The 14,871-nt window shown below is 39.3% G+C and overlaps 1 protein-coding gene across 2 annotated transcripts in view; it reads left to right on the plus strand.

Moving 5' to 3' along the window:
* The window catches only part of LOC148020602 (EKC/KEOPS complex subunit tprkb-like protein), a 61,494-nt gene extending 46,895 nt beyond the window's left edge, over positions 1-14,599 (plus strand). The window contains exons 3-6 of one of the 2 annotated variants that reach the window (XM_087698382.1): positions 11,954-12,076; positions 12,316-12,399; positions 14,039-14,125; positions 14,282-14,599. In XM_087698382.1, coding sequence (XP_087554508.1) covers positions 11,954-12,076; positions 12,316-12,399; positions 14,039-14,125; positions 14,282-14,311 — 324 coding nt within the window. In that variant the 3' untranslated portion in view covers positions 14,312-14,599. Of the gene's footprint in view, positions 1-11,953; positions 12,077-12,315; positions 12,400-14,038; positions 14,126-14,207 lie in introns of both variants that reach the window. The other variant, XM_087698381.1, reaches the window with a different exon arrangement.
* The last annotated feature ends 272 nt before the right edge of the window (positions 14,600-14,871 follow it).

Here is a 14,871-nt window from a genome sequence, read left to right on the forward strand (position 1 = left end):
TCCTTTTATATACAGAAATAAAATATCGAAATGGCACTTAATTGTCTTCGTCAGAAAGTACCTCAAAGTTTGATGATTTGTTTGCATTGTAAAATCAGCCCCCAACAAATAATGTTTCTACATAAACAGTGCATGAATTATAGTCAAGATCTCTTTCTTGTAGGTATGCAAAATCCTCTCTGCACCATGGAGAATTTGACTCTCATAAGCCATAACACGGCCATCTTGCATAAGAATAGTCCCAATGCTGTTACTAAATGCATCAAACTGATTCTTTATCTTGGTCTTGTTTAGAGTACAATAATTAATGTACGCACGCCATGAACCATCCTTTTTTTACACCAAATGCACTGGAGAACAAAAAGGAGATGAGCTGGGCTGAATTAGCTCTTTTTCCAAAAGCTCCTTCACCTGACTCATAGTCTTCTTCTGTTGGGTCCCACTGACTTTGTAGGGTGGCTTATTAGGTGGGATACTTCTAGGGATAATATCTATGCCATGATTTTTAGGCCTTTCAAGCGATAGTTGTTTTAGAAGTGACTAAGAGAAGCATACATTTTTAGAAATGTCATGTGATCCTTCTCTAACTTAGACATGTTGCCGACATTCTCACTATCATCTTTATCCTTAGTAAAAACCAAGGATGTTGAAAGATTATTATTATTTTTCCATTACTTTAGAAATGGCAGCTGGCAAGTACATAGGGACATATTCTCTTTTTAACTTTACATTAGTGTGAGTGTCTTTTCCTTATGCTGAATAGTGATTTCTTTTGCAAGAGAATTAATCATTGTATGCATAAGATGGCACAATAGCATTCCAAGCAATACATAACAACCCTCAAGTGGAGCAATGAAAAACTCTTCACTGTTCATATATTGTTGTATATGGAACCAAAGCTTTCCAATGAGTGGTGTGACTGGCTTTGCAAAATCAATGCATGCTGATCCATAATTTTGCCCCATGCTTTGCACAACTCAGTAGCATCATCATTGGGTTGGTCATTAACAACATCAAGCACCAATTCCATTGATGTTTTGGGCTTCTTTTCCTTAGAAATCCCCGATTTTCTGATTTTCCAGCTTGCTGCCTATTAGGACAGTCCCATGCAATGTGACTCTTTTGTTCACAAATAAAACATTTATTTGCTGCCATCAATTCCCTACGTTGTACCAATGTTTTCGAGCTCTTTCTTTGCTGTTTTGGCTTCTTTTTAGGTTAATTTTCAGATCTGCCTCTTTTTTTAACTTTAAACAACTTTTTATTTGACTTCTCCCGACTCTCTAAAAAGCCCGAATTCTTCCCATGCAGCAAAGCAATTGTTGTAGTAGCAGTCTCTATGAGTTGCGACATGCTAGAGATGGTGGATTTCATGCAAAAATCCCAAATTCCTTTAGGCAGCCCACAAATAGATTTTTCCACTTGTGGCTGGTGCGGGGCGATAAGAAGTGAGGGGCAATAATGCATCTCAAAACTTCTTATTGTATTGCTCCAAATTTTTACATTTCTTAGCATCTAGCTTTTTCCAAGCTATAGCTATCATGATGTCCACCTCAAAGGTACTTGTCAACCAAATTTTTACATCTCTTAGTATCTAGCTTGTTCCAAGCTATCATGATGTCCATCTCAAAGGTACTTGTCAACCAATTCGATGCAAACATTTGCTTGAATTATACCCATGTTGACGGTGCTCTACCTTGCATCAAGAGAGTGGATCACCATTGCCAACCATAGCATGAAAAATCGTGCTACCATTAAAGTATCTTGGCTACCTCATCATAGTATGTATATCTAGCTGTCCAAAATCCATTGGATTGGCACTTCCATGACAGCCTTGCATTTGCATTCCTTGCGCTGCAAATACCAACTTTTTTGCTTCATTACTGTCTTTGGAAGCTTCAAGTGAAGGCTTTGGCATTACGTTTTGTCCATCTCGCTGTCCCGAAGGTGTAGAAGATGACTTTTTCTTCTTGCCCTTGCTGTCCTTCTTCGGAGCATTCAAAAATCGGGTGAACTGAGGATCCTTTATCCATTCAACAAAGAGATTTGTTGCTATTGTCATCCGATTTTTGAACTAGTCATCAAATTTCTCTTCACTTTGTTGGTCATCAGTCTAATTATGCCTTGAAGGCCGTATATCTTGTCTAATGGCAACATTTTCAGCTTGTTATCCATGATTTAAGCCTTGTTCAAGATTAGGCATTGCGTTTCCTTCTTCCCCATGTGAATGTCCATACTGAGAGGCATCATCACCACTCGATTCCATCTCATTGTATGAAGACATATTGCTGTAATTTCTCAGCTGAGAATAAAAATCAGCACTTGCACAAAGCTTTGGCTTGCAATTAGGTGCCTCAAGCCCACCAAATCAAGGGATTGAGTGGTATCCCTGCAATGAAACCATGAAACCAACCTTCAGTGGTAATTCCCCGATCAAGCACTTAATTGCAACAATCAGCAAATAAACATAAATTGAAATGCACAATTTACCTTAATAATCTTGGACAGTAGACACCTTGTTGGCCCCAAAATTGACATCCCTTTCGGTATTTCTTTGGCTTCAATTGCCAATGAATGTATTACAAGCCAAGATTCCACGATCTCCTTGGTTGATTCAAAAGCCCCTTATTGTATAAACAATCAACAAGCAATTTGGGCAAATCGCCCCTTGATTTTTACCCAAGACTTGCACAAGTGGAACCACCAACTAGCCAAATGCTACCCCATTCACAATGGATGGCCTAGCATTTGAAATCCTTGTTAATACAACAAATTATAGGTGCTAATTTTAGTGTATGATGCCTTATTCTATTGGCACGGGTTCGGAGGTGGCTGCTAAATCCTAATTTCTACAAAAATTTAATAGCATAAATTCTCTCGTTGTCCATCAAATCTAGTTGAGATCTGTTGAGAATGGCTGAGAAATACTGAGATCTTTTGAGAATTAATTGGAGAAGGTGAGAAAAAGCCAAGATGAGAGAGAAATCTGATTTTCTTTGCGAGAAAGCCCTAAAATTTACTTGTTGCCTACTTCAGCCTGCATTTAATGCAGTCACCTACTACTGCCAAGTACCTCCATAATGTTGTCACCTAATCAACAATATTGTTACTAACCCTCGAAATTGTCTCCTGACTGAGGCCCCTAGATGGTTGTCTTCTGCAGCAAATTGTTGTTCTCTGATAAAAAAATGGACTAGCATCTCTCTCTCTCTCTCTCTCTCTCTCTCTCTCTCTCTCTTTCTCTCTCTCCATGATAGATGACGGAGAGACTGATCCACCAAAACGATGAAAAGCATGAGTCTCTTTCACCTCCCAACCACGCCTAGATAAGTGCTGGCCCTCTACCCGGATTCGTTTGCCAGCCGTCAACTTCCTGAAGTCCTACTATTCCTGGACTCCCTTACTCTCTAGGCTCCCCTTAACCCCGTTCGGGCGCCCAAGAGCCCAGACGGTCATTCTCGTGCATGTTCCCCTAGATTTACCTTAATGTGACATTAAATATCACATTTAATGTTACATTCCACATTTATGACCTTAATGTGATATTAAATATCACTTTTAATGTCACATTAATGTCACATTTCCTTCCCCTTAAGAATCGGTTTCGTCCTCGAAAACGATATTTGGAAGGTCTAACTGTAAATCGGGAAACCTTTTCTTTAAAGTACTTACTCGCTCCCATGTTGAGCTTTCTTCTGAACAATCTTTCCACTTAACCAAACATTCTTGATAAATAGTATTCCTCGTTCGCCTATTACGAACATTTAATATTTTTTCTGGTTCATGTGGATTAGATTGGTCATAGAATAACTCCTCAATATCATCATTTAAGATTAGATTATCCAAATCACCCAGCTTCTTCCTTAATTTTCTTACATGAAAAACTGGATGTATTTTACTACCAGCAGGTAGTTGGAGCTTGTAAGCCAATTCTCCCACCCTTTTAAGTATTATGAAAGGACCACAATACCTTGGTGAAAGCTTTGGACAATGTCCTTTTTTCATAATTTTAGTTTGTTCAGGCACCTTAAGATAGACCAATTCTCCTTCTTCAAAGGAGATGTCTCTTCGGTGAGGATCTGCATATGCTCTAGCTCGATTTTGAGCTTTTTTAATATTTTCTTGAGCAAATTTTAACATACTATTCATATTCTCCAAAAAGTCTTTAGCTGCCTGAACCTTTTTCTTATGCAGTCCTACTGCAAAAGGAGCTCTGGGCTGAAACCCATACATTAACATAAATGGACTATATCCAGTGGAAGAGTGCTTGGCACTGTTATATGCAAACTCTGCTATCGGTAAATACTCTTCCCAATTAGTTTGCCTTTTACTTACATATGCCCTAAGCATATCTTCAAGAATTTGGTTAACCCTTTCAGTTTGCCCATCTGTTTGCGGGTGATCCGCCGTACTCATGCTAAGTTTAGTATCCAATTTCCTAAATACCGCACGCCAAAAATGGCTATCAAATTTTCTATCCCGATCAGAAACTATATTTGCCGGAAGGCCATACAATCGGTATATGTTCTCTACGAACAATCTAGCCAATTCTAGTGTTTTAACATCAGTTGAAGTTGGAATAAACCTAGCCATTTTGGTTAACCTATCCACAATTACCCACACAGAGTCGTGCCCCCTCTGTGTTCTAGGTAGAGCAACAATAAAGTCCATGGAGATACTCTCCCATTTTCCCGAAGGAATTTCTAATGGATGGAGAAGTCCTCCCATTTTTAATTTTTCAGCTTTATTAACCTGGCATTTATTACATTTGACCACATAGTCAAGGACGTCCTTATTCATTCCAGGCCAATAGAACTGGCTTTTAATAAGACTATAAGTCTTATTAACTCCTGGATGTCCCGCACTAGGGGTATCATGACACTCAAAGAGTATCTGGCGCCTTATTTCTATATCTTTCGGGACACATACCCTACCCTTGTAGAGTAAATAACCATTATCAATGGTAAAATTCTTCCACTTGAATCCAGGTTGAGCAACCCCTGATGCTCCAGTTCCTTGTTGAACATCCTCAGATATTCCTCCCTCAGTAGAAGCACTTTCAGTTGGATCCCTATTTTTTATTGCTTCCCATATGTTGGAATATGCCGGATCAACCTGGCATTTCCCTTTTAAAGATTCAAGCAAGTTGGAAGTGAACTGAGTAAAACTCAATTCATTAATGATGGGCATTCTGCTGAGTGCATCAGCTACTATATTATACTTTCCTTTTCTATATCTTATCTCATAGTCGAACTCTTGGACGAGTTCGGCCCATCTGGCTTTACGCCCGTGTAAATCTGGTTGATCATTAAGCCACTTAATGCTTTCATGATCCGATAAAATCAAAAGTTTGGCACCATACAAATAGTGCCTCCATTTCTTCATTGCATGTACTATTGCATACAACTCCCTCTCATAAACAGAATAATTCTGTTTTGCACGATCTAATTTCTTGCTTTCAAAAGCAACTGGTCGACCATCTTGTAATAAGACCGCGCCTATTGCCTTATCACTGGCATCAGCTTCAACCACAAATGGTTTATTGGGATCCACTATTAATAATACTGGAGCTGTAGCAATAGCTACCTTAAGTTTTTGAAAACTTTCATTTTGATCTGTTCCCCAATTAAAACTTTTCCCTTTTCCTTTAAGTTGGTCTGTCATTGGAACAGCTATTTTGGCATAATCTCGAATGAATCTACGATAAAATCCAGATAAACCTAGGAAGATTTGCAGCTCTTCCAGGTTCCGTGGAGGTGGCCATTCAATAATTGCCTTTACTTTTTCTGGATCCATGTTGATTCCCTCTTTCGAGATTATATGCCCTAGATATTTGACCTCTTGTGCAAAGAATTTACATTTAGTTTTCTTCGCATAAAGGGAATGTGTTCTTAACAGTTGGAATACTAATTGTAAGTGTTCCAAATGTTCTTCTGTTGATTTACTAAAGATCAAGATATCATCCAAAAAGACTACTACAAAATGTCCTAGATAGGGCCGTAAAACACTATTCATCAGCTTCATAAAGGTAGCTGGTGCATTAGTGAGGCCAAAAGGCATCACCAAAAAATCATAATGCCCGTATCTAGTACGAAATGCCGTCTTGGAAACATCTTGTGCCTTAATTCTTATTTGGTGATAGCATGATCTTAAATCTATCTTTGTGAAGAATTTTGCCCCTTGCAATTGATCAAAAAGATCTTCCATTCTGGGCATAGGAAATTTATTCTTCACCGTTATTTTATTAAGTGCTCTATAGTCAACACAAAGTCGCATAGAACCATCTTTTTTCTTTACCAATAAAATTGGTGAAGCCCAAGGTGAATTACTGGGTTGAATAAACCCTTTATCCAGGTAATCCTTAATTTGTCTTTCAACTTCTTGATGCTGTGTTTCACTTAACCTATACGGTGGTTTTGAAATTGGGTGTGTATCCTTATTTATATCAATTGGGTGATTTATATCACCCCTATCTGGTAGAAGGCCACTTGGTAGATCAGAAGGAAACACATCTTTAAAATCATTTAACAAACTATTCAATTCATTATTAACATTCAACTCACAAACATAAGAAAATTGTTGCTTTATATTACAGAAAGTAAAAGTATTCTGTACAGGAAGAGACCATAACATATATACCTCACAAATTTCCTTCTTTATCAGCTTCTGAACTTCAGTAGAACACAGCAAAGGATTATCAGATACTTCATGTTCACCTTGAATGACAAAAGTCTTACCATCCCTTTCAAATTCCAGTGTATTATGGTGATAGCTACGTTTTAAGGATGGTTCCAATCCCCATAGCCACTCCCTCCCTAGAGCAATATCAGCTCTTTCCATGCTCATTATTTGGAAATCAAGCTTATCTTTATATCCTTGAATCTCGATTTCCAAATTGGATACCATTGTATCCCATATTTTATTGTCTTGGCCTTGCATCATACGAACAACATATTGATGCTCACTGTTTTGTTGGGGAAGTTTCAATTTTTTGACAAGTGCATAATTTATAAAATTATGTGTGGCAGAGTCATCAATCATGACTCTAACCCGTTTTCCAGCTATCAATCCATGTACTCTAAGTAAATCATGTGGCCCAAAAGTAGGCTGCCACATAGAAGTTGACATACAACACTTATGTTGTACATCCATGTGCAAGACCTCTAAAGATTTATATATTTCATGGCCCTTTAATTCTAAGGTCTGCACTACATGGATTTGTTTTTCTTTTCCCTTGCCCTTGTCCTTATCTTTTCCTTTGTCTTCCCCCTTTTTCTTTTGAGGGCAATTCCAAGCAGCATGGTTAGGGGATAGGCAATTAAAACACAACTTTTCTTTTTTGGCCTTATCAAAGTCATCAGGACTTAACTTTGGCCTCATATATGGTTTCTTTTCAAAAGGTTGTTTTTTACCCTTGAAAAATGGCATTTTCCTTTTAAATTTGCCCACAAATTTTGAGGTTTCCAATTCCTTAGACTTGGGCTCCATATCAGTGAGACTAGTGAGTGTACCTGGACGCGTACTATCTTCATAAATTAATGCAAATTTAATGGCCTCTTCAAGTGTCTTAGGTAAACTCCGTTTTACTTCCTTTTTACAGGCTTTATCCAGTCCCCTAATGAATCCTCTTGTTTTTTGGAATTCATCAATTCCTTCTAGTTTGAGGATTATCTCACGATATTCCTCCAGATATGTCAGCAGGGGTCTTCCCTTTTGTCTGACATAATCCCAATCTTCCCAATTTCGTTCCATTTCATTTTCAGGAAGAAATTCTTTTAAAAAGACGGATTCAAATTGAGCCCAAGTTTCAGGTATTTTATTTGCCTCCTTTAAAGTTCGCCACCACTTATATGCTTTGGGCCCCAAAGTTAAACTAGCCTCCAGTGCTTGGAGATGTGGTGGGGTATTTTTCAATTTATGTAAATCTTCCCATTTTTGGAGGAAATTAAAGATTGTGTCTTTATTCCTATCTTTTTCCTCCCCGTAAAATTGAGGTGGTTTCATGTCCTTTAGAACTGGATTATCCCTTAATTTATGGTAAGTTTGGGGTTCCTTAGAATCTCGCATAGTCACATCTAAATCTTTCGATGAAGATGGGACATCTGAGATTTCTATCTTATTTTTATCTTTTTCCAACAATAAAGTTAATTGAAATTTTATTTCAGTAAGTGTTTGGGTTAAAAATTCCATTTGAACCCCCTGAGTTTGCACACGAGCGGTAAGATCATCGAATTGCTCTCGCAGCAGTAATCGTGATAGAATCACGTTTTTTTCATGACCCACGTCTGATGCTGGCGGCTTCACGCCTGATCTGGTCCTCGCGACCCTGGTCTTCACGACCCACGTTTTTTCTTTTTCTTTTTCTGCCCGTAACGTTTCTGCCCGTAACGTTAGATGTCACATTAATGTGACGTGGCGCTGCGCTTCTCTTTTGTTTTCCTTCACGGCCCGTCGATTCTCACGCGACGGGACGGGGCGCTTCTGGCTTTCGTTTTTCTTCACGACCCATCGATTATTATCGACGTCTCTTATGACCAACGACTCCAGCAATTACTTTTCGTGACGAGTCACGTCACGTCTGGTCCATCGAACTTTCGCCTGAACAAATTGCGGGCAAATTCGTCACTGCCCTTCCATTGAAGACCTCCAGGAATCCTCACGGCTCTGATACCAATGATAGATGACGGAGAGACTGATCCACCAAAACGATGAAAAGCACGAGTCTCTTTCACCTCCCAACCACGCCTAGATAAGTGCTGGCCCTCTACCCGGATTCCTTTGCCAGCCGTCAACTTCCTGAAGTCCTACTATTCCTGGACTCCCTTACTCTCTAGGCTCCCCTTAACCCCGTTCGGGCGCCCAAGAGCCCGGACGGTCATTCTCGTGCATGTTCCCCTAGATTTACCTTAATGTGACATTAAATATCACATTTAATGTCACATTCCACATTTATGACCTTAATGTGACATTAAATATCACTTTTAATGTCACATTAATGTCACACTCTAGGTTGTAAATTGACTGAATGGTTGAAACCCAGCCCCCAAAAACGTTTTCTCCGTTTGCATGGGTATTTTTGCCAAGTGGCAACATTCTAAACCCATTTTTCAGCATTACTGGTCATTTAATTAATTTTTAGAATTAAATAATCTTGAAAATTAAATTTAGCCCTTTTGACCCTGCCCAAAATTAAATGTGCTCATCCACAATTAAATTGGCTAGGCCATATGCTAAGTGAATATAGTGACCTTGAACCTCCATGTGTCGATGTGAATCGGGGCATGGATGAACTGAAGAGTGTGTTAACAGATATTGAAATGTAGCAAGTAGCCTTTGTAAGTGATATCAGCAATTTGCTGTAAACGTAGTTTGTGAAGTGTGGACAAGCTGACAACAAGCCATAGTAGGCAGCAGGGTGGCCTGCACAAAGCTGAAAATGCAAACTGGGACAGCTCAAATGACTGCTGGAGTGAAAGTGCAACAGTTCCAGTCGGGGCACCAGGTAGAAGATGATGTCAGCGATTAGGGCTGCAGCTGCATACTGGAAGTGCCAGGTGGCAGCTATAGATGCTGATGTCAACAACTGGCAGGCCTACACAATGAACATGAAGCCTTGGAGGGCTGGCGACAGTTGTGGATGCTGAGAAGTGGGGAATAGGTCGCTTGCAGCAAATGCAAGCTGCAACAGGGCATGGACAGGTCATCAAGGGCTGGAGATTAGATGGGTGCACATGAACTGAGATATCCAGCGAAGGAGGGGTATGGACAGGAGTGGAAGATGGCACCAGCTGATGGAGAGTGTGAATTGCAAAACGAGATTGACTAATTGGTTGGGCAGCCCTTCTATTTATAGATGTGGATCCAACCAAAGTTTGGGTGTTTGCTTATGGGCACAGAAAATTTGTAGCATTTTGAGTTTTGGTGCTGTTTAAAATAAGCTAATTAGGGTTTAAACTGAAATGCCCCTTGTTAAGCTTAAGATATATGACATCATGGCAATCTTTTATTGAGTACTGAGGTCTCTATTATGGTCTTGTCAAATCTCTTCTAATGTTACATGTCTGTTGTATTGTGTTTAGGAACTTAAGTTTTTATACAAATGTTAAAGCTACAAATGGTATTATCCCTTAATATATGTGTAATATAAATATGTCTAAAAATCAACATACATTTTTGATTTCCATTCGCTGCTTTGGTCTTGAGCTGAAACTCCACTATGTAACTATGTAACACATTCTGTTTCTCTGTTTGCTGAAACTCCTAACAACTATGCTCCTATCTCATCTCTGGTTAGCTCTTGACCAAGATAACCACACTGGATTTTTTGCAATCAGAGTGGAGATGGGCATTGCAATAGATGGGAGTCGATTGCTGGTATCATCGCTTGGTTGATTTGGGGTGCTAGATGTAGTCATGCTATGGTTTTACTTGATATATTAATTGTAGAGACTCTCCCTAGGATTTGGACAGAGATTTTCCACTCTCTCCATGGGAGATGGGAGAGGTTACAGGGTGATTTGGAGTCTACGAGGAGAAGGAGAGACGATTTTTTAAGGGTTTAGAGGCACTTTTTTAAGTTTTGAGTCGCACATGGTTTGGCATCATAGATCTTTGGATGGGTTACTCATTCATACCTTCTCGTAGACTTCCTTTATTGGTATATATTTGTGTGTGTGTCCCTCAGGGCTGAGTTTCTACGTTGCAGCCTGGTATTTTGTCTTGAGAGGATTTATCAATAGAATCCTTCAAAAAGATGACTCTAAAGACCAAAAATTGAAAGCTCAATGTCCATGCATAATAAGCTCAAGACAAAGCACCAATAAGATGTGCATTTAGTGACTGCAAGGCACTATATTTTGCATTTAGTGACTGCAAATTTATGTTTTCTTCAATGCCCAAGGTACTATATTTTGCTCAAGACATGTGAAATAATGCAAGGAGAGAGAAAACACCTCTAAACACAAGTATAGCATTTAGATACAAGCATCAGGTCATTTACATGCACTAGTCTACAAGCAACAAGCATTAGGTCCTTTGCATTCAGGAGTCTATGAGCAACAAGCGTGACTGGCATGAAGAATGACAAAGAGACATACTTACTTCCTCACTCTGTGCACTTTTTTTCTGCTTATTGACTTCATGTTCATATGTGAAGAGTATGGTTCTGCACTTCTGCTCACATTTCTGGCACGTTATCAGAACACCAAATGCCTTCCGACACCTCTATTCTTTTATGCCTTGACAGCTGTTGTTTCATCCGGTGACCATGACCAGTGCATTTAGGACCCTGGCCATTGGCTGGAGTTCTGAACAAGTTTAGGACTAGAATCTTTTTGATTCAGGTAATATATCAGTCAAATATCGAGCCTCTTGAAGCACCCAGATCTTTCATAGGCATCATGGAGGAAAGGAGCCCTGCATCAGTTTCATTGGTTAGAGTCCATCTCATTTTGTATGAGTCAGCCTTTGATGTTATGCCACATATTACACAGCCACGATAATTGTTTACTATGCAATCAGGCCTTCCATCATCCCATCTCCCCCCCAAAACCCCCAAAAGAAAAAAAACACAGAAATACTCCTATCTTTTTTCTGGTTCAGTAGTAGAGGGCTTGTGTACAGTGCATCTGCAGAAATAACTGCTGCTGCTGATTTTATGATAATCGTTCAGCATGCTTGTCTTGGGCTGATGAAGATGGCTGATATGAAATCTTTATCAAAAAATTTGTGTTTTGTGGATGTAACATATATGTGACCTGATTTTAGAGATGGATGAACCAGAGGTATTTGCAATTTGCAAGTCATGCATAGTGATGTATATGGCCCTATTAGCCCACGCACAGAGTTTGGATGAAGGCAAAATGAACTGTATTTGCATGCTTTTAGCATTCTCTTGCTTGAATGAAACTTCATGTAGAACTGTCTTTCACTTGCTAGTATATTGTGTTCACAGGTTCCAGACACATTCCCGATTTTGGCAGCAGCACACAAAAGTTTATTGGCTCTAAGAAGGGCTGCTCTTGTGACACGAACTATCCATTCAGAGCTGATTTATAACTTTTCTGGTTCAAAGCATGTATCCTATTGCTGTGTTTAGCTTGATATTAGAATCAGTTTGTACCTTAAAAGTTTGGTATGCTTTTCTTGAAAATTCTGCTACTACTGAATGTCATACAAGCATTGAGAACTACTTTGGTTTTTGAGTCTGACATTATTTTCCATTTGTTGCACTTCTCGTTTTAACTTCGCTAGAAGGCTTTACAGCCCTTTTGAATAATCATAATGACCTTTCTAGGATTGCCTTATCCAAAATAGATTACAGAGTCGCTACGAAGATGTGGTATCAGTGAAAATTCTACTTACATTCTTGTCGCCCGGTTCAATGCGACTCAAGAAGAGGTACTACATGTTAATCTTTCAGTCACTTGGCATAAATCAGGCTGGTTTCTCTATAAATTACCATGTTTTTCTGGAGTACAGGGGTGGTTCTCTGATAAAGGTGCAAATCTTTTGATTGTTTTAACAAAAATGTCCTTCTAATGGAATGCGGGTCTCGGCATTGTATGTATCTGGAAGTTTTATTGTGACCTTAGTATTGTGATCCACATGGAAGCCGATAATGCAAGTTTGGCTGCATCTGTACCTTTTCATGTATGTGATGAATCAAATATCCTTGCCACAAAAATGGATATCACCTTTGGTCTTCTTGATCTTCCTCTCAGTTGTCTCTTCTTGATCCAAACAAGCCTTCTGGGATTGCCAGCCTTAGTGACCTAATGATGTGATGCCTGATGATCTCAGAGAGAGCAGGTGATGCTTATGGCTGCCATGTGGCAAGTTGGCAACACATTATGTTGGTCTGGTCTGTGTCGGCAGCACAATGCAGTGGTAGGTTAGTCAGCTGCCACATTGCAGGCTAAGTGACCAGTTGTTTGGATTCCTTGCCATTCCACTGAATTATCATCACAGGCATCAAATTACTAATTTGGCATTTTTAAAAGTAAGAATTTTGCTATATAGAGCCTCTCTCCTTGTACAGTACTTCATCCATCCTTTGTAACTTCTGTCTAAGCCATTGAGGTAGCCATTTGTTGGATTGTAAACAAGCCAAATCAGAGAGGACAGTAAATCAGAATCCCAGAAGGTGGGATGAGAAGGTAAACTTAATGCAAAGTAAGCTCTGGTATCAGTGGCTATTACAAAGTAGGGCGCAACTTGCATAGAGAGGATGGTGGAGATACAATGCAAGGCCTGAGAATCTGGGATTTGAAATCTAGAATGCAAGAGGTGGCTATACAATTTATGCGAATCTGAGCCCAACTGTTAAGGGGCAAGCTTAAATGCTACATTTCCAAATCCCTTCAATCTTTTCTTTTGAATTTTTAAATGCACCTACTGACCCACATTCAGGGAGAGTTTGGCTTTCTGATCTGTTTTTGCTGAGCCTTCATGATGTATTTATTTTTGCATGGTGGTCCATATCCTGAATGACTTGGTCTGCCATGTGCTTTCTAATGCTGCTCCCTGTTTGCTTCTCCCTCACAGTTTCTACGTTGATTGCTGGATTTGCATGCTACAGGGTGCATCTCTGCCATCAAATTCAAATAGGTGTTGCACCTGACCCATGTGCAATTGCTTCCCATGTGAGGCAAATCATACCCACAATCAAGGGCCCGTTTCATTGACAAGGAAAATTTTTGATCATCCACATAGTGGGTGCCTACTCTGGTGGTTGGCAAATAATTGTCTATTACAGCTTGTGGGCCTATCCTTAGATGGGAGCACATAGTGTTCGTCATATTTAAATTAGTGAGAAAGGTGCCCATCTATGAATGCATCCTGCAGAGTTTGACCCCAGGTCCTTTCCTCTTAAGTATGAGCTCTGATCACTTTGGCTACATAATCTTGGATAGCACAGAGATGCATGCAAACATGTATGCATGAATGCTCTTTACTATAAAGTGATACAATTGTGTGCGGGATAAGTTTTGGATTACTCTTATGTGTCAGTATCATGTGTTCTACAATTTTTTAATAGCTAGAAGCTGCTAGAGATCTTGTCAAGGGCACAGAAATAAAATTGGAAGAGCTAGAGAAAAGAGCAGACAAGCCCTTGATCCAGAAGGTCAGTCAATTCTTTCAACTGATCAATTGTATTTTGGTTTGGTGAAGCAAGTTTTAGTGTATAATTTGGTTTTACTTTGCAGCATTTCAAAATATCATCACTTGAGCTGGAGATATCTTCCTTAGCAGATTCTATTACTTGTCGGATTGCATCCAGGGATGCTATATGATCAACCATAGAAGGTGAAAATTCTGGAGGCCATAGCCTGGCTGATTGTGCATGCAAAAAGCAGAAGAGATGAAATTTGAAGCTTTCTGATTTGTTCAGAATTTAATTTTAGTTGTCATGGCCTTCTTTATCACTCCCATGGTCAACCTCTGCCTTTTTTAATATGTTGATTGTGAGTATAGCATGCAATCAATGCTCCTGCATGTAACTGGAAATGTGTCAGATGACTAAGCATTGCATGCAGTTGTAATTGACTAAATGTGAGCATCCAGCTGTAATTTTTACTAATTGTGACTCTCTTTGGAAGTGGACTTCTGTTCATTTTCAGATACTAAGTGGCTACCAAATTTAATGTTATCGGTAGAAAAGGTTTTTTCAAATTAGAGGATTTGTAAAGGAATTTTCAAAAAAGAAAATCATATAGAAGGTAATCTATGGTCTCATATACATTTCCAACAAGAGCCAAAGTTGGCTAGAGTTAAAGATTGTCATGTGAACAAGACCTATGAGCCTTTTAAAAGGTAATAGATAGGAAGTAGTATGTAAGCCGATAAGCAAAAGAACTAGAATTGGTAAAA

The sequence above is a fragment of the Lygodium microphyllum genome, chromosome 18 (genome assembly GCF_053477565.2).
Source record: "Lygodium microphyllum isolate KBCC chromosome 18, Lygodium_microphyllum_v1.1.10, whole genome shotgun sequence".
Lineage (NCBI taxonomy): Eukaryota > Viridiplantae > Streptophyta > Polypodiopsida > Schizaeales > Lygodiaceae > Lygodium > Lygodium microphyllum.